This window comes from Tachyglossus aculeatus, chromosome 13 (genome assembly GCF_015852505.1).
Source record: "Tachyglossus aculeatus isolate mTacAcu1 chromosome 13, mTacAcu1.pri, whole genome shotgun sequence".
NCBI lineage: Eukaryota > Metazoa > Chordata > Mammalia > Monotremata > Tachyglossidae > Tachyglossus > Tachyglossus aculeatus.
The window spans coordinates 4,133,811-4,161,521 of NC_052078.1; the positions used below are offsets into that span (position 1 = coordinate 4,133,811).

The window sequence follows — 27,711 nt, forward strand, 5'->3', positions numbered from 1 at the left end:
ATTGAGCACTTACTGTGTGCAGAGCGCTGTACTAAGTGCTCTGGAGAGTCCAATATAAGAGAGTTGGTAGTATTCAGGTTGGCTTCAGGACATCCTTACAACTACGTGGCTAATGCGGGGGGCTGGGGTGGGTTCCCCAGTGTTTTGGGGCGAGGCAGAGGGGCTCAGGAGCCCGGGGCAGGGCGAGAGGGAGCTTTAAGCGAGGCTCGGGGACAGGGTGGGACTAGAGAGAGAGCGCTAAGTGAAACTGAGGCAGCGTGCTGACCTAAAGTACGGGATTGCTGCGGCGTGGGCTAGGTAGGGTTAGTTTGGGAGGGCTTCACAGAGGAGGCAGGCTTTATTTCTTTTGTTCAAGTGCGGATTTTAGCAAAGAGTGGGTAGGGTGGGAGGTTTTTTGATCAGATTTGGGCGAGGGAGGAGGCTGAGCCGGCTCTCCCAAATTCCTGGGTTGGGGCAGGGGGTGTTCCCTGAACCTCGGGGTGGTGGGGGGGTCCCCAGCTTTAAATCGGCCACCTGTTAGGCGAGTGAGGGGGCTTTCCCAACGGCCTCTGGTCCTTTAAGTGATTTGGGGGATGGGGCGGGGCTGAGCAGCCGCCCGTAGCCATGGCAACCAGGCCCCGCCTGCCGAGGGACCGAGGAAGATGCGCGGCCCGAGCCGAGGACCCCGAGGGTGACCCCGAAGGTGACCCCGAAGGTGAGGGGGCCGGGGCGAGCTGGTGGGCTTCCCGGCAGGCCTGGGCTCGGTAGCCCCCCATCTCAGGCCTCGGGACCCCCCAAGGTCGCCGGGTGCGTGGACGTGGCCAAGGGAAGGGATTAGGAAGACCCGGGCCCTTGCACCCCCAGCCCTTACCCTTCAGACCACTCCCACCCGTGTAGGCCTTGGGGGGCAAGGGGGGCTGCTCCGAGAAACCCGGACCACCCCCAGCCCCACCTTCCCCGCGAGGAGCCATCCCAGCGGAGAATTGGCCCCGGGAAAACCAAACCTGATTTTTAAAAAAATAAGGAGAAGGAGGACGAAACGACAGCTCTGAGGAAGGACGAGGATTTGGGCTTTCCCAACCTGAAGAGAAGGGGTGGGGGAACGAAGATCCGGAGCTCCTATTGGGCCTTATTTCCTGACTGCCCTCGCTCGCCCCCCTGTTCAGGACTTATTATTATGATTGCTGTTATTATTATTAATATTAATAATCGTATTGAGCGCTTACTGTGTGCAAAGCACTGTACTAAGCGCTTGGGAGGGTACAATATAACATCAAACATCCCGTGCCCACAAGGAGCTCACAGACCTGAGCAAGATGAGACAAGTCTCCAGTCAGAGCTTTAACTCTTTCCCTCCAGGGAAGGGTTGGGATTTCTGGGCCAGATACTCTTACCTTCAAATATTTTTTTTAATGGTATTTATAAGCGATTACTAGGTGCCAGGCACTGTACTAAACGCTGGGGTAAATGCAAATCAGGCAGGTTGGACAGAGTGCGTGTCCCACATGGGGCTCACAGTTTTAGTCATTTTACAGATGGGGGAACTGAGGCACGGGGAAGTTAGGGGACTTGCTCAAGGTCACACAGCAGACAAGTGGGGGAGTCGGAATTTGAACCCAGGGCCTCTGACTCCCGGGCTGTACTATTTCCAGTAAAGCGTGGCTGCTACCCATAGTCTGGGCTTTCTCCCAGTGGCTCAAAGGCCAGTGAAACCTCCACGGGAGCCGTGGACTTTCCGCTTTAAGTAGCTCCAGGGGCAGAGGCCGGAGGAGTGGAAAAGCAAATAAATAATTGGCTAAACTCAGAGAGCCTGCACTGATTCCCCAACCGTTTGGAAAGGGAGCAGGATGGTTTGCCAAAGGATAACACGCCCAATAGGTACTGGAGGAGCTGATTGCTTTGGCCTCCAGTCCGGTTTCCAGGGATCGGGCAAAGTGGGCAACCAGGTTAGGGAGGAGCGGGCCCCCGGAGAGTAAGAGATACAGCGTGGGCTAGCGGATGGAGCCCGGGCCTGCGAGTCAGAATCAATCAATCAATCAATCAATCATATTTATTGAGCGCTTACTATGTGCAGAGCACTGTACTAAGCACTCGGGAAGTACAAGTTGGCAACCTAGGGAGACAGTCCCTACCCAACATTGGGCTCACAGTCTAAAAGGGGGAGACAGAGAACAAAACCAAACAGACTAACAAAATAGAATAGATATGCACAAGTAAAATAAATAAATAAATAAATAGAGTAATAAATATGTACAAACATATATACATATATACAGGTGCTGTGGGGAAGGGAAGGAGGTAAGATGGGGGGGATGGATGGAGAGGGGGACGAGGGGGAGAGGAAGGAAGGGGCTCAGTCTGGGAAGGCCTCAGAAGTACCTGGGATCTAATCCTGGCTCTGCCATTTCTCTGGGCCTCAGTTCTCTCATCTGCAAAATGGGGATCAAGACTGTGAGCCCCCTATGGAACAGAGTCTGTGTTCAACCTGATTGGCTTATCTCTACCCCAGCGCTTAAAATAGTGCCTAACAAATAAAAAAAAAAAGATTGAACGTTCGCAAACTGGATTCTTTTCCCCATATCCTCACCGGAGCGGGTGGACCCTGGGTTCACTGTCCCCGGTCTCACGGGGAGGGGACCGAATCCTCTCCCTCTCCGCCTTACCTCTTTCCCCTCGCCACAGCACCTGTATATATGTTTGTACGTATTTATTACTCTATTTTATTTGTACATGGTTATTCTATTTATTTTATTTTGTTAATATGTTTTGTTTTGTTCTCTGTCTCCCCCTTCTAGACTGTGAGCCCACTGTTGGGTAGGGACCATCTCTATATGTTGCCAACTTGGACTTCCCAAGCGCTTAGTACAGTGCTGTGCACACAGTAAGCGCTCAATAAATACGATTGAATGAATGAATGAATGGCGGAGACCCCCCCACGCCTTCCCTTTCACTCGTTCATTCATTCAATCGTATTTATTGAGTGCTTACTCTGTGCAGAGCACTGTACTAAGCGCTTGGAAAGTACAGTACAGCAATGAAGAGAGACAATCCCTGCCCACAACGGGTTTACAGTCTAGAGGGAATAATTATGGTAGCAGCTAAGCACTTACTATGTGCCAAGCACCGTTCTAAGCACTGGGGTAGATACGAGGTAATCAGGTTGTCCTACATGGGGCTCACTGTCTTAATTCCCGTTTTACAGGGGCACAGAGAAGTTAAGTTGAGAAGCAGAGTGGTTCTGGTGGAAAGAGCACGGGCTTGGGAGTCAGGGGTCGTGGGTTCAAATCCTGACTCCACCACTTGTCAGCTGTGTGACTTTGGGCAAGTCACTTAACTTCTCTGGACCTCAGTGACCTCATCTGTCAAATAGGGATTAAGATTGTGAGCCCCACGTGGGACAACCTATTGACCGTTCAGCACATATATTAAGCGCTTAACAAATATTATTATTATTATTCTATCTACCCCAGTGCTTAGAACAGTGCTTGGCACATAGTAAGGGATTAACAATACCATCATTATTATTAAGTGGCTTGCTCGAGGTCACCCAGCAGACAAGTGGCAGAGTCGGGATTAGAACCCAGGTCCTCTGCCTCCCAAGCCCGGGCTCTTTCCACTAAGCCACGCTGCTACCTCTTAATAATAATAATAATAATAATAATAATAATGGTATTTGTTAAGTGCTTACTATGTGCCCAGCATTGTTCTAAGTGCTGGGGTAGGTACAAGGTGATCAGGTTGTCCCACGTGGGGCTCACAGTCTAAACCCCCATTTTACAGATGAGGTCACTGAGGCCCAGAGAAGTGAAGTGACTTGCCCAAAGTCACACAGCTGACAAGCGGCGAAGCGGCGATTAGAACCCAAGCCCGGGCTTTTGCCAATAAGCCAAGCTGCTTCTCCCTCAGAGCCCTGCTGCAAGGCGCCGAGTCCGCAGGCCCTGCCATGGAAGGTCGCGGGGAACAAGAAGGCAGCGGCCAGGCTGGTGGCCAGGACGGAGGCCCGGACGGTGGCCAGGACGGCGACACAGGGCGTGTCACGGCCCAGCTGCTCAAGGCGCGCACGGGTGAGTTCGCCCTGGACTCCATCCTGCTGCTGAAGCTGCGGGGCCTGGGGCTGACCGAGCTGGGCTGCCTGGGCGACTGCACCGCCCTAGAGTGGCTGGACCTGTCCGGCAATGCCCTGACCCACCTGGGCCCTCTGGCCGGCCTGCGCCAGTTGGCCGTGCTCAACGTGTCGGCCAACCGGCTGGTCGGGCTGGAGCCTCTGGCCGCGTGCGAGAGCCTACAGAGCCTCAACGCCGCGGGCAACCAGCTGGCCGGACTGGGCCAGCTGCAGTGCCTGGTGGGCCTGCGGCGACTGGAACGACTGCGCCTCCGCGACCCGGTGACCCGGCTCACTAACCCCCTGTGCGCCAGCCCTGCGTACCGGGGGGCCGTTGGGGACCTGCTGCCAGGCCTCAAGGTCATCGATGGGGAGCGGGTGTCCGGCCGGGGCAGTGACCTGTACCAGCTCTGCCGAGACCTGGACAGTTCCCTGCGTCGGGGGGCCCCTGGTCCCGGCGACGCGGCCCCCGGGGTGGCTCAGCCCTGGGTGGAACCGGGCTACTGGGAGGTGCGGGCGGGCCGGCGCGGGGCCGTCTCCATCCTGGACGAGGCCTGCCGCCAGTTCCAGGATGCGCTGCGGGAATGCCGGGAGCTGGCCCGCACGGCCGACGAGACCCTGGCCCGGGCCGAGCGGGCCCTCGCCCCCCGAGGGGACACCCCCTCCTCCTTCGTCTTCTGACCTCCCCTCCGTGGACTTCTGTGACTTCTCTGCGCTAGACACTACTGGCTCTGTCCTAGGCCTCCGGGCCCGAATGGGCATGATCCCGGAGGGGTGATTCAGGGGGGTTTCTAAACAGTAAAGGCCCCCCCCTCCTTGGACCACTTCTTTGGCCTGCGCCCCACCCCCTCTGGCCCCCGCATCCAGCCAGCTGACCTCCCGGACCCTCAGGGGGCTGCGGTGCCCACTTGCGGAAAGGGTTAACTCGGGCCTGGTGGGCAAGGGGAAGAGGAAGCAGGGTCTCCTCCCCGACACCCCCAATTCTCCCATCACGTACTGCTACCTGCACTCTGGGTGGAGATGGGGGGCCGCACCCCCAGCCTGGATTCCCACCCCCTTGTAAAGAAGTCAGCCGAGGACTGGGGTGTAGGGTCCGGGCGGGTTTATTGTGGGGTGGAAGGGGGAGGTGGGGAGAAATTGTGGGGGGAAGGGGGATCGGGAAAGGGAAAGGTTGAGGCAGAGCAGCCCAGGTGGGCAACCCGGGGGAGACGGGAGCCCGGACATCACTCGAGAGCTCTAAGGCGAACCGGAGCAGGCAGCACCTTGGGGAAAGAGGGAAGATGCAGTTGAGTTTCAATTGAAGTTCCAATCCCAGTTCTCCCCCAACACTGAGGTGAAGCTGTCACCTCCCCACAAGCGGAAGAGGGGGTGACCAGCCAACGGAGGATCCAAAAGAAAGGGGATACCCTCCCTGGCTACTTCTCTAGGGATTCGCATTGCTCAATACCAAAAATGGCACCAATTCAGTCTTGCCCCCTCCTCACCATGGTATAGCTTCAGCCTGGCCCCCTCCCACCTGGATACACTCTCAGCTGGCCCCTCCCCGCTGGATACACACTCTGTCGGCCCCCTCATCCCTCGCCCCCGGATACACCCTCGGCTGGCCCTCTCCCCCTTCACCAAGTCCCCCTAAGACCCTCAGACAGGAGCCATTGGTCATCAGGGCCCTGTCTCCCTTCATCTCCCTGCCCCAGGAATGGCTCCCCTGGGCAGGCTCCGTCCCAGCCCCCTTGTCCCAGTCCCCCCGCCCTCCCTCCATCGCTACCCTTCACCCCATCCCACTGCTGGCCCAGCCTCTCTCCTCCCTCCCACCATCCATCCTCGCCCTTCCCTTCTGACCTGGCTGGGCCTCAAGAGCGGACCAATGCCCGGGAGAAGGCAAATTGGCCAGGGAAGTAGTAGTTGCTTGGGCTCTCGCCGGCCTGCTCCACCGTGCTGCACTGCTTCTCCCATACCTCCTCCAGGTCCTGATAATAATAATCACAATAAAAATGATAATAATCACAATAATAGTATTTGTTAAGCACTTACTATGCGTCAAGAACTGTTCCAAGCGCTGGAGTGAATACAACTAGTCAGGTTGGACACAGTCCCAGTCCCTCGTGGAGCTCACAGTCTTAATCCCCATTGGACAGATGAGGTCACTGAGGCCCAGAGAAGTGACATGACTCGACCGAGGTCACACAGCAGACGAGTGGCAGAGTAGGGATTAGAACCCAGGTCCTTCAGACCCCCAGGGCCTGGCTCTATCACCTAGGCCATGCTGCTCAATACCTACCTCATGTGCTGGGCCTGCTGGGGCAGACCTTCCCCCCCACCCCCCCCCAGGCCAGGTAGGAAACCTCCCCCAGCTCAGCATGCGAACCCCACTCCTGGAAGGCCTTCCCAGCCCTCCCTTCCCCACCAGGCCCAGTCCCGATCACTTCTCACCCCCACCCCCTCTGGAATTTCCCGGGGTTCCCAGTCCCCTCCTCACCCCCACCCCAGAGTCACCTTGCGTCCATTTGGAGAGTCCATGGGGCAGTGAACCATCCTTTTCAGGACCTGATCCTTGGAGTCAAACTTGAAGCAGGCCTGGCAGATCCGCTTCCGCTGGAGGGGCCGAGGTGGGGGCGATGCTGGTTATGGCCCTGGCACGGGCGCAACCGTCGGGGTAGGAGGTGCGGGGGGCGAAGGGACAGGCCGGGGGGCAACCGCTGGGGCACCTACTACCTCCCCCGCTCCAGGAGAAGTCAGAGTTCTCTGCTGTGCCGGTAGACTCTCGCAGCCCCCCACCTGACCCTCAAGGCCCAGCCAGGCCCCAGAGGCACAGAAAATTTCCCCCTCCTTGGGTGGCAGAGGGGGAAGCAACAAAACAGGATGACCTTCCCCCCTTTACAAACCCTTTCTCCTCTCCGCATCACTAGAGAGAGCTCTCCCTCTCCTCTCTTCCTCCCTTCATGCCCAGGCACATCAGCCCCTTTTGCCCCCGAGGAAGATACCAGGGCCAAGGCTGAATCTCCCCACCCCCTACCCCCACCCCCAGATTGCCTCGTCTCCCCACTTCCACCCCACCGAACAGGGTGAGGCTGCGTCAGTCCGGGCAAAGGCAGTTGGGGAAGGAACCGACTGGGAAATAATAATAATAATTGTGGTATTTATTACTATGTGCCAAGCACTGTACTAAGCGCTGGGGGAGATACAAGGTCATCACATTCTAAGTAGGAGGGAGCACGGCCATCGAAACCCCATTTTGCAGATGAGGGAACTGAGGCCCGGAGAAGTTAAGGGACTTGCCCCCGGTCGCACACCAGGCTCATGGCGGAACCGGAATTAGAACTCAGGTCCTCGGACTCTCAGACCCCCAAGCCACGCCGCTTCAGTTGGACAGGGCCTCACCCCATTGGGCTTGAGCTTGCAGTCTGAGTTCCTCCAGTCCCGCTTCGGGCAGTTCGTCTGCTGAAGTCGAAACTGCAGCTTCACGAACGTCCCCGCTGAGAACTCCTGCCCAGACAGACAACGGGCGGGTAGGGGCAGATGGATGGAAAGATGGACAGTGGGTAGGAGGTGGGCAAGGAGACCGACCTAGCGGGTGAGGTGGGAAGGCGGGCAGACTTGGAGTAGGCTCGAAAAGGCCCTGATCCCTTACCCACTCCTGACCTTGGGGAGGTCGTCTTTTCCCAAAAGTCACGTGGGCCAGGAGCTCTGACCCAGGAGTTTTGGGAAGAGTGAGGGGTGGGCCTACCAGTCGGGGTCTGAGGCAGGGTGTTCCGGGCCCCATTCTGGTGGGGGGAAATGGAGGCGAAGAGGGAGGGGGTTCAAAGGAAGGTCAAAGCCAAATAGGGACCCCAGATGGAAGCCTCTTGCAAAAGCCCTTTCTCGAAGCCCCCTCCCCGCAGCCCTTCCGGGGCAGGCTCCCTGTGGTCACTGACCCTCAGCCCCCCCCCCACACCACCGGGGCTTGGAGGGAGGGCCCCCTCCCCGACCTCCCATCCCTGTCACCCTTCACATTCACCAGGTGGGAGGCGCTTAGCATTTGGATATTCTTGAACGCCCATTGCACAGGGGGGTGTTTGTGGAAGTCCTCCAAGGCCAGCTGCAGCCCCCGGAGCCGGAGGCCTGACAACTCCTCTTCGGCGGCCCCGGCGGGACCCGCACCCGGGGCTGCCAACAGCAGGACCAGCTGGAACAGCAGCTGCCTCATCTCGAAGGGTCCCACGGCGCTGGGCGGGCTCCTGTGGGGGGGAGAATCCCACCCAGCTGAGAACCACGTCCCCCTCCCCAACTCCTGGCTCTCTCCCAGGCCCCAGGCTTCCGAAGGCAGAGCAGCCCCTTGACCTCTCTGTCCCAATTCCCCAGCCTCCAGTTCCACCCCCACCCCCCCCGCCCTCGGGAGTCAGCCTGGGGTCCTGCTGTTCTAACGGGAATCTGAGGCTCCCTCTCCCCTCCCTCCTCTCTGCCCTCCCCTCCCCACTCCCCCGACCCCCGCCCCATCAGTCCCTGGCACGGAGACCGACCAGTCGGGGTTGGGAAGCTGAGGGGGCGGCGCGGGCTGGAAGAGGAATAGTTTCTGGAGGACGTAAACACACCGGAGGGCCTGAGCAAGAGGAGGCCCAGTCACTTAACCCCTGGGGTGCTGGTGGCCTCTACAGCCCCTCCATCCTGGACCGCCCCCCCAGTCACCCCCAAAACCCCTCTCCCTCTCCCTTCCCGTTGTCCCCTTTAGCGGCCCTCACTTTCCCCTCACTTTCCCTCCTCCCTGGGGCTATCCACCACCTGCCCTTACCCCTACTCTCCCCTCCCCTCCCTTTCCCCAAGGCCTGGAGGTTCTTTGGGGGAGAGCTGGGAAGCTGCAGGGAGCTGGATGGTCATTTCGGGGGAAGGGGGGGGGGGGGAGAATGACAGTCCCCCCGACCCACACACAGGTCGTCAACCCAGTCCCCAGCGAATCCAGAAAGTCCCGGCTCTGGACAACGGCTAAAGTGATTCTGGTCCCAAGGCCTCCCCTACTCCTTCCTCTCTTCCCAAGTGGCCCATCCATCACCTGCCTCCTGTCGCACCAGAGACCTCTCTGCTAGCAAGCAGCTCCCTGCTGCGTCTTCTCCGGCCCTCGCCTAGCGTCTCCCCAGCTCCTCCCCTGCCTCAGCCTCCCCCCACCCCCCCATCTCCTCCCTCCCTTCCCTCCGCCCTCCCAGCCCAGGGGACGTGCCCCGACCCCGGCTGTTGCCTGGAACGGTCTCCCCTGCGTCGCCCCCCACCCCCATCCACCCTCCCCAGTCTCCGCCTCTGTTTCCAGAGAAGTCATCCAGCTGGGCAGCCCCCAGTTCTTCTGCCCAGCCCGGCTAAGCGGGGGGTCCTTACTTTGCTCCAAAGAAACAATCCTCAAGCCCCTCCTTCCTGGTGCCTGCCAAACTAAGGCCCCGGCCTCTTCCTCCCCAACAACTCGCCTTCTCTCTCCCCCGCACTGCCTCCCCAGAGGTCATCTCACCCATCCCCCTGCCTCCGGCCCGGCTGTCCCTTTCCCAGTCAGACCAGGTGTGAACAGGCAGCGCCTTCGGGAAGTTGTCTAGGGGATCTAACTTGGGCGCCGCTGCCCAGTGACCATTCTCTTGTCCTGCTCTCGGTGGAGACGGACAGATGGCCGCCCCAGTTTCGATTCCGTGAAATATCATCCTCTTTCTCCCCTCGGACTTCCCTTTTCAGGGCTGGACGATCCCAGATCCTCATCCCTCCTCAGGGACTCTTGAAGTCCCAAGACGCCCCATCCCAAGGGAGCCGCCATGGTCAACCCCGGTCACAACCCCATTTCTCCCCCAAGAAGATTTTTTCCCCAATTCATTTCTCCTCAAGTTTTTTTTGCCCTCAACTGTCGCTTCAGCCCTCCTGCCTCACCTCTGCGGATGGCTTCTCATTCATTCATTCATTCAATCATATTTATTGAGCGCTTACTGTGTGCAGTGCACTGTCCTAAATGCTTGGAAGAGTACGATACAACCATAAACAGACACATTCCCTGCCCACGACGAGGTAACAGTCCTATGAAACACTTTCGTATGTATTTCCCACTCCTTATCACTTAAGCACTAGTTCATGTCTCTATCCCCGTATTCTTTTTTCTCCTTCATGTAAGTCATTTTAGTGTCTCTCTCCCCCATTAGACGGTAAATTCTTAGAGGGCGGGGTTCTCATCTACTAACTTTATTCTACTCTCCCAAGTGTTCAGGACAGTGTTCTGCACTTAGGGTGTCTCTCGACACCCTAATCTGGGTCCCTTTCTCTTCTCAATTGATACTCTCGGGTTGCTTCTGCTCCCCATATCCTCCCGAGCGCTTAGTCAGTGCTCTACACATAACCACTCAATAAATACCATTGATTGATGGCTTCAACTATCACCTCAACACGAATCCAAATCCAAATTTGTAGATCTGACCTCGTTGACAATCTTGCATTTCCTCCTGCTTCCAGGACGACTCTACGTGGATGTCCTGTTGGCACCTCAAATTCAACATGTCCGAAGTTGAACTCCCCGTTTTCCCTCCCAAATCCCCTCCTCAGCCTAACTTTATCTACGCAATTCACCTCACCACTATCCTCCCTGACAATAGAGCCCGAAGCTGAGGCATTATCCTTGCCTGCTTCCTCTCTTTCAACCCACATTTTCAGCCTATTGCCAAATCTTGTTGGCTCCTCTTCCACAATATTTCCAGAATCCGCCCCTTCCCTTCCCCACGTCCCCCCATCCAAATCGTCACCACGCTGACCTAGGCACTTGTGTAACAGCACGGTGTAGTGGCTAGGGCACGGGCCTGGGAAGCAGAAGGTCATGGATTCTAATCCCGGCTCCTCCACTTGTCTGCTGTTGGTCAAGTCACTTCACTTCTCTGGGCCTCAATAACCTCATCCATAAAGTGGGGATTGAGACTGTGTGCCCTACCGCCAAGCTAGCTCTCTTCCTCCCTTCAAGGCCCTACTGAGAGCTCACCTCCTCCAGGAGGCCTTCCCAGACTGAGCCCCCTCCTTCCTCTCCTCTCCACCCCCCCGCCTTACCTCCTTCCCTTCCCCACAGCACCTGTATATATGTATATACGTTTGTACGTATTTATTACTCTATTTATTTCTTTATTTTACTTGTACATATCTATTCTATTGATTTTACTTTGTTAATATGTTTTGTTGTGTTCTCAGTCTCCCCCTTCTAAACTGTGAGCCCACTGTTGGGTAGGGACCGTCTCTATGTGTTGCCAAGTTGTACTTCCCAGGCGCTTAGTACAGTGCTCTGCACACCGTAAGTGCTCAATAAATACGATCGATTGATTGATTGATTGATTGATTGACGGGGACTGTGTCCAACTTGATTGGCGTGTATTCACCCCAGTGCTTAGTGCCTGGCACAAAGTAAGAGCTTCATAAATACTATTATTATTATTATTGTATCTTAGTTCTGCTATGCGCCTGGTATCTCTCGAGGACCTTGGGGGTCCAGGGAGGGAGTTTGGCAAGTGGTAGCCCGGGAACCGAGTTCCGGAGGTGCGGCCCCGCCCCGCTGTCCTGCCCTGGCCATGGTCCTGACGGCTTCACGACTCTCCGCTGGGACAGGCTGGGGTCAGCCACGGGGACCCCAATCCAGCGCCCTGTCAATCAATCAATCAATCAATCAATCGCATTTATTGAGCGCTTACTGCGTGCAGAGCACTGTCCTCTGCAGTCCCCAGGGGTCAATAGCTCAGGACCCTGGATCTTACTCCCCTCCTTCCAGAGCTGAGGGCAGCTCACCCTGGACTCGTCCTCCTCACCTGAGAAGACCTAGAGAAGATGGGCTCCAACTTGGAGCGGGAGGGATTGAGGTTAGACACCAGGAAGAACTTCCTTACCTGGAGACGTATAATCAATCAATCAATCGTATTTATTGAGCGCTTACTGTGTGCAGAGCACTGTACTAAGCGCTTGGGAAGTACAGGTTGGCAACATATAGACAGTCCCTACCCAACAGTGGGTTCACAGTCTAAAAGGGGGAGACAGAGAACAAAACCAAACATACTAACAAAATAAAATAAATAGAATAGATATGTACAAGTAAAATAAATAAATAGAGTAATAAATATGTACAAACATATATACATATATACAGGTGCTGTGGGGAAGGGAAGGAGGTAAGATGAGGGAGATGGAGAGGGCGACGAGGGGGAGTATAAGACTCCCCTCCTCAATCCCCAGGGCTCAGTAGCTCAGGACCCTGGGTTTTGCTCCCCTCCTTCCAGTCCTGGACTCGTTCTCCTGGCCTGAGAAAAGACCAAGATAGGCTCCAACTTGGAGCGGGAGGGATTGAAGTTAGACACCAGGAAGAACTTCCTTACCTAGAGATGTATAAGACTCCCCTCCTCAATCCCCAGGGCTCAGTAGCTCAGGACCCTGGGTCTTACTCCCCTCCTTCCAGTCCTGGACTCGTTCTCCTGGCCTGAGAAAAGACGAAGATAGGCTCCAACTTGGAGCGGGAGGGATTGAGGTTAGACACCAGGAAGAACTTCCTTACCTGGAGATGTATAAGACTCCCCTCCTCAATCCCGAGGGCTCAGTAGCTCAGGACCCTGGGTCTTACTCCCCTCCCTCCAGTCCTGGACTGGTTCTCCTGGCCTGAGAAAAGACCAAAATAGGCTCCAACTTGGAGCGGGAGGGATTGAGGTTAGACACCGGGAAGAACTTCCCTAACTGGAGTGGTGTGGACGAGCTATGGAGGTTGTGGGAAATCACCTGTGGAGGCCTTTGAAGAGAGGAGCGTCCCTCGACTGTCTGAAGTAAAGGAGGTAATCCTTCCTGGAGGCAGGGGAATGACCTCAATGCGGGGGAGGGAAGAGAAGACCCCAAAGGAATTCCCCAGCCAAGAGCATGAGAAGCTTTTTAGTTTGCTGATTAGAGTGTGACCTTGGGCAATCGATCAATTAATCGATCAGTCAGTGGTATTTATTGAGCACTGTACTAAGCTCCTGGGATGCAGCAGAATTAGCAGACACGTTCCCCGCCCATAACAACCTTACAGTCTAGAAGGAAGTCATTTAAGTTCTCTGTGCCTCTTTCCTCATCTGAAAAATAAATGACCTGTTTTTCCTTCCTAATTGATTGTGAGCCCAGGATGAGACAGAGACTGCCAGATCTGATTATTTTGTATTTATTCCAGCGCTAAGAACATAGTAGGTGCTTAGCGTCATTAGAAGGGGGGAGGTAGGCTATGGGGGTGGAGGGGGCTGTCTCAGTGTCCAATTGTAACAAATAGTGTTTGTGGTTGTGCTTGTGTGTGAGCACTTGGGGAGGGGGGCTAGGCTCTCTGGAAAGTTCATTCATTCAATCAACCGTATTTATTGAATGCCTTCTGTGTGCGGAGCACTGTACTAAGCGCTTGGAAGAGCGCGATACAACAATAAACGGGTGCATTCCCGGCCCACAACGAGCTTACAGTCTAGAGGGGGAGGCAGATGTAAGTGTGGAACAGGGATAAGGACACTGACAGGGCAGGCCAGGAGCTGAGCCTGGATTAGAGAAGCAGCGTGGCTCAGTGGAAAGAGCCCGGGCTTGGGACTCAGAGGTCATGGGTTCGAATCCCGACTCCGCCACCCGTCAGCTGTGTGACCTTGGGTAAGCCACCTCACTTCTCTGTGCCTCAGTGACCTCATCTGTAAAATGGGGATGAAGCCTGTGAGCCCCAAGTGGGACCACCTGATCACCTTGTATCCCCCCCAGCGCTTAGAACGGTGCTTCGCACATAGTAAGCGCTGAACAAATACCATCATTATTCAGCGCTTAGAACAGTGCTCTGCACGTAGTAAGCGCTTGACAAATATCATTATTATTTGGGAATGCGTGCACAATACACCTCAATTAATAGGCAAATGCACATGCAATTCCACACCCCAGGCCCTGTTTAGCCGGGGGCCTCAGCCCCGGTGTCCAAGATTTCTGGACACTGCGATGGCCCCCAGATGCCCCCCTCCTCTCCGCCCCGGCTACGGCACAGGCTCTGACCCTCTGCAGTTCCCGTAGTCACATGGCGTTGGGCTTTGCTGCGGGAGGGAGGGAGGGAGGGAGGAGAAGAAGAAGGAGGAGGAGGAGGAGGAGGAGGAGAGGAGGAGGAGGGAAAGGAGAGAGGGCCTGCTGCTGCTGCTGCAAACCTGAGCCCGCTGCTGCTGGCTTGGGTGAGGGGAGGCCCACCGCCTGCCAGTGTGGTGGTGGTGGTGGTGGGGTGCCAGGGGGGGTGCCGGGGGGGGGTGCCAGGGGGAGGGTTGGGGGGCTTCGACCGTGGATGCCCCTGGGCCTCGAGGGTGGCGGGGAGAAGGCCCTCGGACCTGCAGGCCAAGGTGTCAGAAGGACGACATTGGTGGCCGGCCGGGACGGAGGGAGGGAGGCAGGCCTTTGGAGCCTGGGTGGGGGGACAGGGAGGGACTGTGGGGTCCCAGAGTGGGGGGGGGGGCCCATCGCCTCCGGGGCCGGAGGGGACCGGGGGGGGGGGGGCGGGGAAGAAGGGCTGGGATTTGCCAAGCGCGCCCCTGCTTCTTGCAACGCTGCACTTGGGCCCAGCTGGAAGCCCCCCTCCCCTCCCCTCCCCTGCCTTCTCCGTGTCCTGGGCCTGCTCCTCTCCCCATTCTGCACCACACACACACATCTCACACACACACACACACACACACACACTCCGCCGTCTTGCCTTTGGGGGTGGGGGGCCAGCTTTAGGGGTTTGGAGGTGGATCCCCCGGGGGCCGGAGAAATGGAGGGATGTATCTGACCCTCCCACTGGGAATCCCCGGCACAGGAGGGACGGCGTAGGCCGCGTTGGCCCTGAGCACATCCATATGCGCACACACAAAAACACACACACACACACACACACACACACACACACACAATCGACCCCCAGCAGGGCTTTTCTCTCCGACTGCTGTAAGCCCTCCCACACAAGCCCCCACCGGGGTGCAGATGCCCTCTGACATCCGGAGAGACGGACCCCCCCCCCACACACACAGGCGCACTCGCGCCGCGGGGACCCAACACTCACTTATTCATATAGAAAAAAAATTAATCCCCCCCCCCCCAAAATGCACACTAGAGCCGTGCAGCTACAATCTGACATCCAGAAGGACAGGCGTTGCCCCCCCCCCACTCAGCGCGCACACACACACAAAAAAAAACACACACACACAAACACACACACAAAGGGAGCGACATGCACGTACACATATAGCAAAAAAAAAAAACCCTAGACTGAGGTAAACACTTCCGCACAAACGCAAACAAGCGCTATTCAGGTACACTCTTACATCCAGAGGGACATACACACACACGGGAACAACATGCATTTACACATTTAGTAAAAGAAAAAAACTCCCATAGACAGATGACAGCGCTTCGGCACAAACCCAAAGCAGCACTCTGCATTTACACTCTTTATCCAGAGGGACGGAGGACACACACACACACACACACACACACACACACACACACACACACACACACACAGTGGGAAGCAAAATGCACTTATATATACAAAAAAAATCTCAGACTGATGCGATTACTTCTGCACGAAAATAAATCAAAGCTGTTCAGATACACTTTTACAACTGAGGGACACCCCCCCAAACACACACACAGATACACACACACACACACAAATGAGTGGGGAGCAACATGCACTTATATATTTAGCAAAAAAAAAAAATCTCAGACTGGTGATCACTTCCGCACAAAGACAAATCAAAGCTGTGCAGATACACTTTTACAACCGATGGACATCCCCCCAAACACACACACACACACACACACACACACACACACACACACACACACGAACACGAACGAGTGGGGAGCAACATGCACTTATATATTTAGCAAAAAAAAAAATCTCAGACTGATGTGATCACTTCTGCACGAAAACAAATCAGAGCTGTGCAGATACACTTTTACAACCGAGGGACACCCCCCCCAACACACATACACACACACAAACGAGTGGGGAGCAACATGCTCTTATATATTTAGCAAAAAAAAAAAATCTCAGACTGATGTGATCACTTCTGCACAGAAACAAATCAAAGCTGTGCAGATACACTTTTACAACCGAGGGACACCCCCCCCCAAACACACACACCCCCCCCCCACACACACAAATGAGTGGGGAGCAACATGCACATATATTTAGCAAAAAAAAAATCTCAGACTGATGTGATCACTTCTGCACAAAAACAAATCAAAGCTGTGCAGATACATTTTTACAACCGAGGGACACCCCCCCCCCCAAACACACACCCATAGACAGAACAGATGCCCATGCCCCCTTCCATCCTGTCTCCCCATAGCTCATCAGAGCAGCCAGGCCACTGGCCTAGGTGTAAATCAGAGAGTGAGGGGATATTGCTGTCTTTGCAGGTGCCGTTTGAGGGGGCAAAACTGGTCTCGGGGGGCTCCTCAGGGGGAGGGTGGGCAGGAGACACCGGGTCTTCCCCAAGCTGAGACGAAGGAGGATCGGGAGCTCAGGCCTCTGAGTAGTTTGCGATTCTCAATCTCCCTGAGAAGGGTGGCACCCAGGCAGCAAATCCTGGCACTCACGTTGTCCCCCTGATCCCGATCGGCAGGACACGGCCCCTGAGACGAGGGGTGAGTCTGGTGGGATCTTTTTTTTTTTTAATGGTATTAGGTAAGTGCTTACTGTGTGCCAGGCACTGCACTAAGCGCTGGGGTAGACACGAGCTAATCAGGTTGAAAACAGTCCGTGTCCCACAGGGGGCTCATAGTCTTAATCCCTGTTTTGTAGATGAGGTCCAGAGAAGTGAAGCGACTTGCCCAAGATCACCCAACGGACAAGTGACGGAGCCGGAATTAGAACCGAGGTCCTTCACACTCCCAGGCCCGGGCTCTTTCCACAAGGCCACGCTGCTTCTCTAGGGATCTGGGAGTAGTTGGGATGGAGGGAAGTGCCTGGGGAATGGGGAGGGAGGTCTGGGGAGGTGGAGGAGAGAGGCCTGGGGAAGTGGAGGAGGGAGGCCGGGAAGGGAGACCTGGGGTGGTGGAGGAGGGAGGGCTGGGGACGGGTCTCTGATGCCCTGGACTCGGCCTGTGTCCCTTTTCTGCTCAGGGACCCCGCTTTCCCGAGACAAACTTGTGGCGCACCTGGACGGAGGGGAGGAGCCTTGCAGCAGTGGACTTGTCCTGGCCACCGGCGGGGGAGTGGCGTGCTGTGGCACCATGAGTGAGCAAATAATAATAATAATAATAATAATGGTGGTATTTGTTAAGCACTTACTATGTGCAAAGCACTGGGGGGGATACAAGGTGATCAGGTGGTCCCACTTGGGGCTCACAGTCTTAATCCCCATTTTACAGATGAGGTAACTGAGGCCCAGGGAAGTTAAGTGGCTTGCCCAAGGTCACACAGCTAAGTGTCGGAGTTCGAACCCATGACCTCTGATTCCCAAGCCCGCGCTCTTTCCACTGAGCCACGCTGTCCATGTCCCCGGGCCTGGAGTGGGGGCTCTGCAGGAGGCCTTTACTGGTTGGGGGCTGCGTCCTTTTCCAGACCCGAAACAGGGCGCAGACGGGGGCTTTCCACCCCTATCCATTCAGGCAATCGTATTTATTCAGCGCTTACCGTGTGCAGAGCACTATACTAAGTGCTTGAGAAAGTACATTAGAACGATAAACGATGACATTCCTTGCCCACAACGAGCACAAAGTCTAGAGTGGGGGGAGACAGACAGCAATACAATTAAATAAAATTACAGATCTATGCATAAGGGCTGGGGGCAGCAGGGAAGAGGAAAGGGAGCGAGTCAGGGTGATGCAGAAGGGAGTGGGTGATGAGGAAAAGCGGGGCTTAGTCTAGGAAGGCCTCATGGAGGAGACGGGCCTTCAATAAGGCTTTGAAGTCAGGGAGAGTGATGGCTCGGGCACAGCCTCCTGCCTTTCTCCTCCCCCGTCCCCGGGACAAAGTGAGGGTGGGGTGGGGAAACTGAGGCCCAGAGGGGACAGGACATGGAGCATCCAAAGGGACCAGGCCAGAACTAGAAGGAATAGGGTGCCGCTGCAGCAGGAGGGATTTGGGTCGGACAGTGGGGATTATTGAACGGCACAAGGTTAATGATTGGGGCTAGAGTAACCCAGCCTGGTTGAGGGCTGAGGGAATAGGGGGCACTTAGGTTAGACATTTTTAAAAAATGGTGTTTGTAAGTGCATACTATGTGCCAAGTACTGTACTAAGCGCTGGGGTAGATGCGAGCTCATCGGGTTGGGCACAGTCTGTGTCCCACATGGGGCTCGCAATCTCAATCCCCATTTTCTCAATCGATTGTATTTATTGAGTGCTTACAGTGTGGGCGAATACAATATGACACGCGTGGGCCTGGGATTCAGAAGGACCTGGGTTCTAGTCCCGGCTCCACCACTTGTCTGCAGTGTGACCTTTTGTAAGTCATGTGCCTTCTCTGTGCCTCAGTTCTCTCCCCTGCAAAATAGGGATTAAGACCATGAGCCCCATGTGGGACAGCACCTGTATATATGTATATACGTTTGTACATATTTATTACTCTATTTATTTATTTATTTATTTTACTTGTACCTATCTATTCTATTTATTTTATTTTGTTAGTATGTTTGGTTTTGTTCTCTGTCTCCCCCTTTTAGACTGTGAGCCCGCTGTTGGGTAGGGACTGTCTCTAGATGTTGCCAATTTGTACTTCCCAAGCGCTTAGTACAGTGCTCTGCACATAGTAAGCGCTCAATAAATACGATTGATGATGATGATCCCCGTTTTCCAGATGAGGTAAGTGAGGCACCGAGAAGTGACTCGTCCAGGGTCTCCCAGCGGACAGGTGGCGGAGGGAGGATGAGAACCTCCCAGCTCCATGGGGCCCCAGCCGCCGGGCCACGCTGCTTTGGGTCATCGGGGATTCTCTCTCTCTCTCTCTTTTTTTCCCAGGCTCGGAGGGTCGCGGTCCTGAGCCCCCACAGCAGGACGCCCACCCCGGGGACCCCGGGGACCCCGTCCGGCCCGCCCCGCCCCCCGAGCCCGCCCGGCCGCGGGTGAGGAGGGGGCTCCGGCCAGCGCGGCGTTCGGGCCCGGGGGCGTCCTGCCGGTGCGTGCGGTGCGGGAGGCGGTTCCCGGGGCGGGCGGCCCTGCGGGTCCACGCCCGGCGACGCCACGGCCGGGGGCGGCCGGCCCTGGCCTGCCCCGAGTGCGGGCGGCGGTTCAGCCACGCGCCCTTCCTGGCCCTCCACCGGCGGGCACACCTGGCGGGCGGCCAGCTCAGCTGCCACCGGTGCGGGCGAGGCTTCCCGCACTGGGCCGCCCTGGCGCTGCACGAGAGGAGCCACGCGGAGCCGCAGCTCTTCGCCTGCACTGACTGCGAGCGCTGCTTCGCCCACCGACGCCAGCTCATGGCCCACCAGCGCTGCCACCCGCCCGCCCCGCGCCGCTTCATCTGCGGCGGCTGCGGGCAGAGCTTCGCCTGGTGGGCCGAGCTGGTGGCCCACAAGAGGGTCCACATGCCCGGGCCCCGCCCCCGGGGCCGCCCGGCCCTGGGCACGGCCCCGGGCCCGCCGGGGGCGGAGGACCGGCCCTTCCAGTGCGCCCGCTGCGACAAGCGCTTCCGCCACAAGCCCAACCTCATCGCCCACCAGCGGGTCCACACGGGCGAGCGGCCGCACCAGTGCCCCGACTGCGGCAAGCGCTTTGGCAACAAGCCCTACCTGACCTCCCACCGGCGCATCCACACGGGCGAGAAGCCCTACGCCTGCCCGGAGTGCCAGCGCCGCTTCCGCCACAAGCCCAACCTGCTGTCCCACCGCAAGATCCACCAGCGGGACCGGCCCTTCCCGTGCCCGGCCTGCGGGAAGCGCTTCACCCACAGGACCCACCTGCTGGCCCACCAGCGGGCCCACCCGGCCCCGGACGGGCCCTTCCTCTGCCCGCAGTGCCCCCGGAGCTTCGCCCACCAGCGCTCCCTGCGTGCCCACCAGCGGCTGCACGCCGGCCAGCGCCCCTTGGCCCGGGCCCAGGTGGCCAACCCGGCCGGCCGGCTCCGCCCGGCCGAGCGCCCCTACCCCTGCCCCGACTGCGGCCGCCGCTTCGCCCAGAAGGACCGCCTGGCCGCCCACCGGCAGGACCACGCCGAGGAGCGCCCCTTCCAGTGCCCCGACTGCGGCAAGGGCTTCCGCCACAAGCCCTACCTGGTGGCCCACCGCCGCATCCACACGGGCGAGCGCCCCTTCCTCTGCCCGGACTGCGGCAAGGCCTTCAGCCAGAAGTCCAACCTGGTGTCCCACCGGCGCGTCCACACGGGCGAGAAGCCCTTCCCCTGCCCCGACTGCGGCCGCCACTTCAGCCAGAAGTCCAACCTCATCACCCACCGCAAGAGCCACAGTGGCGAGCGGCCCTACTCCTGCGCCCAGTGCGGCGAGAGCTTCGGCTACAAGCAGAAGTACCTGGCCCACCAGAAGAAGCATGCCCCCTGAAGTCAGCCCGCCCCCGCCCCCCGTCCACCCGAACGCTGATTCTCCCATCCGCCCGAACCCTCATTCTCCCCCTCCTCTCGTCCCCTCCCAAGCGCCCGGTACAGTGCTCCGCACAGAGTAATGGTAGTTGTGGTGTTCGTTAAAGCGCTTACTAGGTGCCGGGGCCGCACGTAGCGATAATAATTGTGACATTTGTTCAAGCGCTTACTAGGTGCCAGGCACTGGACTCCGCCCGTAGTGATAATAATTGTGGCGTTCGTTAAAGCACTTACTAGGTGGCAGGCCCCGTATTCCGCACATCATAATAGTAGTTGTGGTATTTGTTAAAGCGCTCACTATGTGCCAGGCGCCGTACTCCGCACATAGTAATAATAGTTGTGGTATTTGTTAGGCGCTTACTATGTACCGGGCACTGGACTAAGCGCTGGGGTCGTTACAGGCAAATCGGATTGGACCCGGTCCCTGCCCGCGTGGGGCTCGCTGTCTTAGTCCCCCTTCTCCACATGAGGGAACTGAGGCGCAGTGAAGTGACTTGTCCAAGGCCACGCAGCAGACGAGTGGCGGAGTCGGGATTAGAACCCGCGACCTTCTGACTCCCGGGCCCGGACTTTATCCACCATGCCCTGCTGCTTCTCAAACGCCCGGTAAACGCCCAAACCGCCGGGACCCCGGCCCCCCTAGATTGTGAGCTCGTCCTGGGCAGGGACTGTCACTGTGTATTGCTGTATCGTACTCTCCCAAGCGCTCAGTACGGTGCTCCGCACGCAGGAAGCACTCAATAAATACGATTGACTGAACAGGTGGGACGGGACTGTAGTTTGCGCCTTTCCCATTCCACCGCACCCGTTCCTTCCCGCAGATCCCTCAGCTACCCCTCCTCTCCCAAAAAATCCACGCATCCTCCTGGCCTCTGGGATCCGGTGGGTGTCTGAGGGGCTAGTGGGTCCCAGAGAAGCCCCCCCGGGCTGGAGCCGCTTTCCGCCCAGAGCCCCCCGCCCTCCATCAGCAGCAGACGCCCCCACGAACCCCACCTCCGCGGCCGCCAGCTACACCCGGGCCCACCCCCGAGGATGAGGTGGGATGTGGGGGGTAAAATGTCGGGGTGCGGGGGAAATCCCTGTCAGGCCCGAGGCCTGCAGAATAAAGCTTTGCTTTCAGAGATGTGGCTGAGCGGTCGTCTCTTCACCCTGCGGAAGGGTCCAGGAAGAAGGGACACGGAAGAGAGACAGACAGCATGTGAGTGTGTTGGGGGGGGTAGGGTAAAAGCCAAGCCTGAGGCAGTAGGGGGGATTTAGGTTAGCCTTTTTTATGGTATTAAGCGTTTACTCCGTGCCAGACACCATATTGGCTAGAGCACAGGCCTGGGAGACAGAAGGACATGGATTCATTCATTCATTCATTCATTCATTCATTCGTATTTATTGAGCGCTTACTGTGTGCAGAGCACCGTACGAAGCGCTTGGGAAGTACAAGTAGAGAAGCAGTGTGGCCCAGTGGAAAGAGGCCGGGAGTCAGAGGTCATGGGTTCAAATCCCGGCTCTGCCAATTGTCAGCTGTGTGACTTTGGGCAAGTCACTTCACTTCTCTGGGCCTCAGCGACCTCATCTGTAAAATGGGGATTAAGACGGTGAGCCCCCTATGGGACAACCTGATCACCTTGTAACCTCCCCAGTGCTTAGAACAGTGTTTGGCACATAGTAAGCACTTAATAAGTGCCATTATTATTATAAGTCGGCAACATAGAGAGCCGGTCCCTACCCAACAGTGGGCTCACAGTCCAGAACTGGGAGACAGACAACGAAACAAAACACATTAACAAAATAAAATAAATAGAATAAATATGTACAAACAAAATAGAGTAATAAATACGTACCAACATATATACATATATACAGGTGCTGTGGGGCGGGGAAGGAGGCGGGGGGGGGATGGGGAGAGGAAAGAGGGGGCTCACTCTGGGATTCCCAAGCGCTTAGTACAGTGCTCTGCACACAGTCTAACCCCGGCTCCACCACCGGTCAGCCGTGCGACCTTGGGCAAGTCGCTTCACTTCCTCTGTGCCTCAGTTCCTTCATCTGTAGAATGGGGGTTGAGACTGTGAGCCCCCCTTGGGACGGGGATTGTGTTCAATCCGATTTGCTTGGATCTACCCCAGCGCTTGACACAGTGCCTGTCACATAGTAAGCACTTAGATACCGCAATTATTATTAGTAAGCGCTGGGGTAGAGAACACTGCTTGGGACATTGCAAGCGCTTAACAGATACCGTAATTGTTATTATTAATTATTATTAATCGGGTTGGACACAGTCCCTGTCCCACATACGGCTTCCAGTCAATCCCCATTTTACAATCAATCAATCAATCAATCGTATTCATTGAGCGCTTACTGTGTGCAGAGCACTGGACTAAGCGCTTGGGAAGTACAAGTTGTCAACATATAGAGACGGTCAATCAATCAATCGTATTATATTGAGCGCTTACTGTGTGCAGAGCACTGTTCTAAGTGCTTGGGAAGTACAAGTTGTCAACATATAGAGACGGTCCCTACCCAATAGTGGGCTCACAGTCTAGAAGTGGGGTAACTGAGGCACAGCCATCGTGGCTGGCCCCATTTGCTCATGTCCACCCCCAGGTACATATCTATTCTATTTATTTATTTTATTTTGTTAGTATGTTTGGTTTTGTCTCCCCCTTTTAGACTGTGAGCCCACTGTTGGGTAGGGACTGTCCCTATATGTTGCCAATTTGTACTTCCCAAGCGCTTACTACAGTGCTCTGCACACAGTAAGCGCTCGATAAATACGATTGATGATGATGATGATGATTAGTACGGTGTCTGGCACATAATAAGCGCTTAACAAATACCAGTTATTGTTATGACTTGGGAGGGGCTGGAGACATCGCACTCTCGACGCTGAGCTGGGTGTAAGCCTTCTAGACCGTGAGCCCGTTGTTGGGTAGGGACCGGCTCTATATGTTGCCAACTTGTACTTCCCAAGCACTTAGTACAGCGCTCTGCACACAGTAAGCGCTCAATAAATACGATTGAATGAATGGATGGAGGCAGTGGTGGATCAGATGACCTTTCCGGGCCTCTCCCAATCCGGTCGCCTCGAGTTTGGGCAGTGCAGAGATTGTTCCTAGAGAAGACTTCTCAAGGAGCCAATAATTATTGCACCTTTTGTGTCTTACCCAAAGTCCCCCTTCTCCCCTCCCACCCCATCCTACTTCCCCATCCCCCTCTTTTTAATAATAATAATAATAATGGCATTTATTAAGCGCTTACTATGTGCAAAGCACTGTTCTAAGCGCTGGGCACTGTTCTAAGCACTAAGCACTGTTCTCTCCCTTCTCTCCTTCAGTCGATGGTATTGACTGAGCGCTTCCAATGTGCTGACCACTGTACTAAGCGCTTGGGAAGGTAGAGTACAACAGACACGTTCCCTGCCCATAACGCCCCTTCCCTCCTGGTGGATCATCATCAATCGTATTTATTGAGCGCTTACTGTGTGCAGAGCACTGGACTAAGCGCTTGGGAAGTACAGCCAGCTGGGAGAGGTTTATCGACGTGGGCGGTTTCCACACGTCAGGATCTGGTTGGGGGGGTGGGAGGAGGTAAAAACCTGGGGAAAGCCCCGAGAATTCCCGCTCATAGCCCAGAATCCTCATCTCCTGGAAAAGGCGCCGAGGGGTCATCCGATCCGGCCGCCTGTCTCCGAAGCCCCGCCATTCAATCGTATTTATTGAGCGCTCCCTGTGTGCAGAGCACTGTACTTAGCATTTGGGAGAGTACGACCTAACAGTAAACGTTGCCCACAACGAGATGCCGCTGAAATGGATTCAAGCCCCCTGACCCTCCTGCCTCGGGGAAAGATCATGTGAGGCATTCAATCAATCAATCAATCAATCAATCGTATTTATTGAGCGCTTACTGTATGCAGAGCACTGTACTAAGCGCTTGGGAAGTACAAGTGGGCAACATATAGAGACAGTGAGGTGGATTCAGAAATGTTTACTGTAAGACCTTTTTTTAAAAAAAATAATAATGATGGCATTTTTATTAGGTGCTTGCTATGTGCAAAACACATTCTAAGCGCTGGGGAGGTTACAAGGTGATCAGGTTGTCCCACGGGGGCGCTCACAGTCTTCATCCCCATTTTACAGGTGAGGTAACTGAGGCCCAGATAAGTTAAGTGACTTGCCCAAAGTCACCCAGCTGACAATTGGGATAGCCTGGATTTGAACCCATGACCTCTGACTCCAAAGCCCGGGCTCTTTTCTTTTCCGCTGAGCCACGCTGCTTCTCTGTTACTTTAATAGCATTTGTTAAGTGCTTACTATGTGCCAAACACTGTACTAAGTGCTGGAGTAGATATAAACTAATCAGGCCTAGGAGTCAGAAGGTCATGGGTTCTAATCCAGGATCTAACACTTATCTGCTGTGTGACCTTGGGCAAGTCACTTCACTTGTCTGGGCCCAGTTACTTCCTCTGGAAAATGGGGATAGAGACTGTTAGTCCCACGTAGGACAGGGACTGCGTCCAACACGATTTGTGCATATCCACCCCAGCGCTTAATACAGTGCCTGGCACATAGTAAGTGCTCAAAAAATACTGCTATCATCATCATTATTATTATTATTGAGAAGCAGTGTGACTCAGTAGAAAGAGCACGGGCTTTGGAGTCAGAGGTGATGGGTTCAAATCCCGACTCCGCCAATTGTCAGCTGTGTGACTTTGGGCGAGTCACTTAACTTCTCTGGGCCTCAGTTCCCTCATCTGTAAAATGGGGATGAAGACTGTGAGCCCCCCCGGGACAACCTGATCACCTTGTAACCTCCCCAGCGCTTAGAACGGTGCTTTGCACATAGTAAGCGCTAAATAAATGCCATTATTATTATTATTATCCACCCCAGCGCTTAATACAGTGCCTGGCACATAGTAAGTGCTCAAAAAATACTACAATCATCATTATTATTATTATTGAGAAGCAGCATGGCTCAGTGGAAAGAGCACAGGCTTTGGGGTCGGAGGTCATGGGTTCAAATCCCAGCTCTGCCACTTGTCCGCTGTGTGACTTTGGGCAAGCCACCTAACTTCTCTGTGCCTCAGCTCCCTCATCTGTCAAATGGGGACGAGGACTGTGAGCCCCACGTGGGACAATCTGATTAGCTTGTATCTAACCCAGCGCTTAGAACAGTCCTTGGCAAATAGTAAGCGCTTAACAAATACCATTATTAGTATTCTGCACAGCACTTCTGTCAATCAATCAATCAATCAATCGTATTTATTGAGCGCTTACTGTGTGCAGAGCACTGGACTAAGCGCTTGGGAAGTCCAAGATGGCAACATATAAAGACAGTCCCTACCCAACAGTGGGCTCACAGTCTAAAAGGGGGAGACGGAGAACAAAACCAAACATACTAACAAAATAAAATAAATAGAATAGATATGTACAAGTAAAATAAATAAATAATGTCCCTGGGCCTCTAGCTCCAGCCGAGCATTGCCACTTTTCAGTGGAGGTTCCTACCTCAGCGTGGGTCATCATCATCATCAATCGTATTTATTGAGCGCTTCCTGTGTGCAGAGCACTGTACTAAGCGCTTGGGAAGTCCAAGATGGCAACATATAGAGACAGTCCCTACCCAACAGTGGGCTCACAGTCTAAACGGGGGAGACGGAGAACAAAACCAAGCATACTAACAAAATAAAATAAATAGAATAGATATGTACAAGTAAAATAAATAAATAATGTCCCTGGGCCTCTAGCTCCAGCCGAGCATTGCCACTTTTCAGTGGAGGTTCCTGCCTCAGCGTGGGTCATCATCATCATCATCATCAATCGTATTTATTGAGCGCTTCCTGTGTGCAGAGCCCTGTACTAAGCGCTTGGGAAGTCCAAGATGGCAACATACAGAGACAGTCCCTACCCAACAGTGGGCTCACAGTCTAAAAGGGGGAGACAGAGAACAAAACCAAACATACTAACAAAATAAAATAAATAGAATAGATAGGTACAAGTAAAATAAATAAATAATGTCCCTGGGCCTCTAGCTCCAGCCGAGCATTGCCACTTTTCAGTGGAGGTTCCTACCTCAGCGTGGGTCATCATCATCTTCATCATCAATCGTATTTATTGAGCGCTTCCTGTGTGCAGAGCACTGTACTAAGCGCTTGGGAAGTACAAGATGGCAACATATAGAGACGGTCCCTACCCAACAGTGCACTCACAGTCTAAAAGGGGGAGACAGAGAACAAAACCAAACAGACTAACAAAATAAAATAAATAGAATAGATAGGTACAAGTAAAATGAATAAATAATGTCCCTGGGCCTCTAGCTCCAGCCGAGCATTGCCACTTTTCAGTGGAGGTTCCTGCCTCAGCGTGGGTCATCATCATCATCGTCGTCAATCGTATTTATTGAGCGCTTCCTGTGTGCAGAGCACTGTACTAAGCGCTTGGGAAGTACAAATTGGCAACATATAGAGACAGTCCCTACCCAATAGTGGGCTCACAGTCGAAAAGGGGGAGACAAAACCAAACATACTAACAAAATAAAATAAATAAATCGAGTTCCCACCTCGGAGTGCGTCCCTTCCGCCTCAGAGCAGGTTCCTCGCGGTACCGGCCAGAGGGAAGAGGCCGAGTGCGGGTTTTCAGCTGAGCCGCCCTTCCAACTCCCCTGGTCCGTCTGTGGGAGCCTCCCTTCTCGGTCCAAGGTCCCCAACTGGGCACGAATCGCCCGTGCCCCGGATGCCACAGGTCCAGAGGTCAGCTCTGCCCGTGGCCTTGGCTGGCTGGACTCCCCCGCTGCTCCAACCCCAAGCCCACGCAGGCCTCGTTCGTCTGCCCGGAAGGCCCGGGGTGTGATGAAAAAACAAAAACTGCCCACAGAAAGCTTTTTTAACGGCATTTGTTAAGTGCTTACTATTAGAGGTCACGCAGCTGACGAGTGGCGGAGCGGAATTGGAACCCAGAACCTCTGACTCCCAAGGTATTTATTACTCTATTTTATTTGTACATATTTATTCTATTTATTTTATTTTGTTAATATGTTTTTTTTTCTGTCTGTCTCCCCCTTCTATCAATCAATCAATCAATCGTATTTATTGAGCGCTTACTGTGCGCAGAGCAAGCGCTTGGGAAGTACAAGTTGGCA

At 55.1% G+C, this 27,711-nt stretch overlaps 3 protein-coding genes across 6 annotated transcripts; 2 read left to right on the plus strand and 1 right to left on the minus strand.

Annotated features, from left to right (window-relative positions):
- Positions 1–631: 631 nt before the first annotated feature.
- Positions 632–4,775, plus strand: LRRC61 (leucine rich repeat containing 61). Its single transcript, XM_038755573.1, has 2 exons — positions 632–682; positions 3,886–4,775. The coding sequence occupies exon 2, from the start codon at positions 3,923–3,925 to the stop codon at positions 4,760–4,762; it is 840 nt and encodes a 279-aa protein (XP_038611501.1). The 5' UTR covers positions 632–682; positions 3,886–3,922; the 3' UTR covers positions 4,763–4,775.
- Positions 4,776–5,173: 398 nt separating this feature from the next.
- Positions 5,174–27,259, minus strand: RARRES2 (retinoic acid receptor responder 2). 4 transcript variants are annotated; one of them, XM_038755576.1, is made up of 7 exons: positions 27,133–27,259; positions 12,415–12,515; positions 8,076–8,295; positions 7,460–7,564; positions 6,575–6,673; positions 5,921–6,048; positions 5,174–5,343 (listed from the first exon to the last, which is right to left on the minus strand). In XM_038755576.1, the coding sequence occupies exons 3-6, from the start codon at positions 8,262–8,264 to the stop codon at positions 5,932–5,934; spliced, it is 510 nt and encodes a 169-aa protein (XP_038611504.1). In that variant the 5' UTR covers positions 8,265–8,295; positions 12,415–12,515; positions 27,133–27,259; the 3' UTR covers positions 5,174–5,343; positions 5,921–5,931. The 4 variants fall into 4 exon arrangements, with proteins under 4 accessions (XP_038611504.1, XP_038611502.1, XP_038611503.1 ...); XM_038755574.1 differs by having other exon boundaries at positions 12,415–12,542; XM_038755575.1 differs by lacking the exon at positions 12,415–12,515.
- REPIN1 (replication initiator 1) lies at positions 16,890–20,699 on the plus strand. Its single transcript, XM_038755572.1, has 3 exons — positions 16,890–16,929; positions 17,175–17,288; positions 19,014–20,699. The coding sequence occupies exons 2-3, from the start codon at positions 17,285–17,287 to the stop codon at positions 20,546–20,548; spliced, it is 1,539 nt and encodes a 512-aa protein (XP_038611500.1). The 5' UTR covers positions 16,890–16,929; positions 17,175–17,284; the 3' UTR covers positions 20,549–20,699.
- Positions 27,260–27,711: the final 452 nt, after the last annotated feature.

Coding starts and splice junctions, on each gene's coding strand:
- LRRC61 (XM_038755573.1), top strand. CDS start 3,923: ATGGAAGGTCGCGGGGAACAAGAAGGCAGCGGCCAGGCTGGTGGCCAG.
- RARRES2 (XM_038755575.1), bottom strand. CDS start 8,264: ATGAGGCAGCTGCTGTTCCAGCTGGTCCTGCTGTTGGCAGCCCCGGGT. Junction 7,565..8,075: donor TGCTAAGCGCCTCCCACCTG/GTGAATGTGAAG, acceptor CTGTCTGGGCAG/GAGTTCTCAGCGGGGACGTT. Junction 6,674..7,459: donor GCAAGCTCAAGCCCAATGGG/GTGAGGCCCTGT, acceptor CGGCCCCTCCAG/CGGAAGCGGATCTGCCAGGC.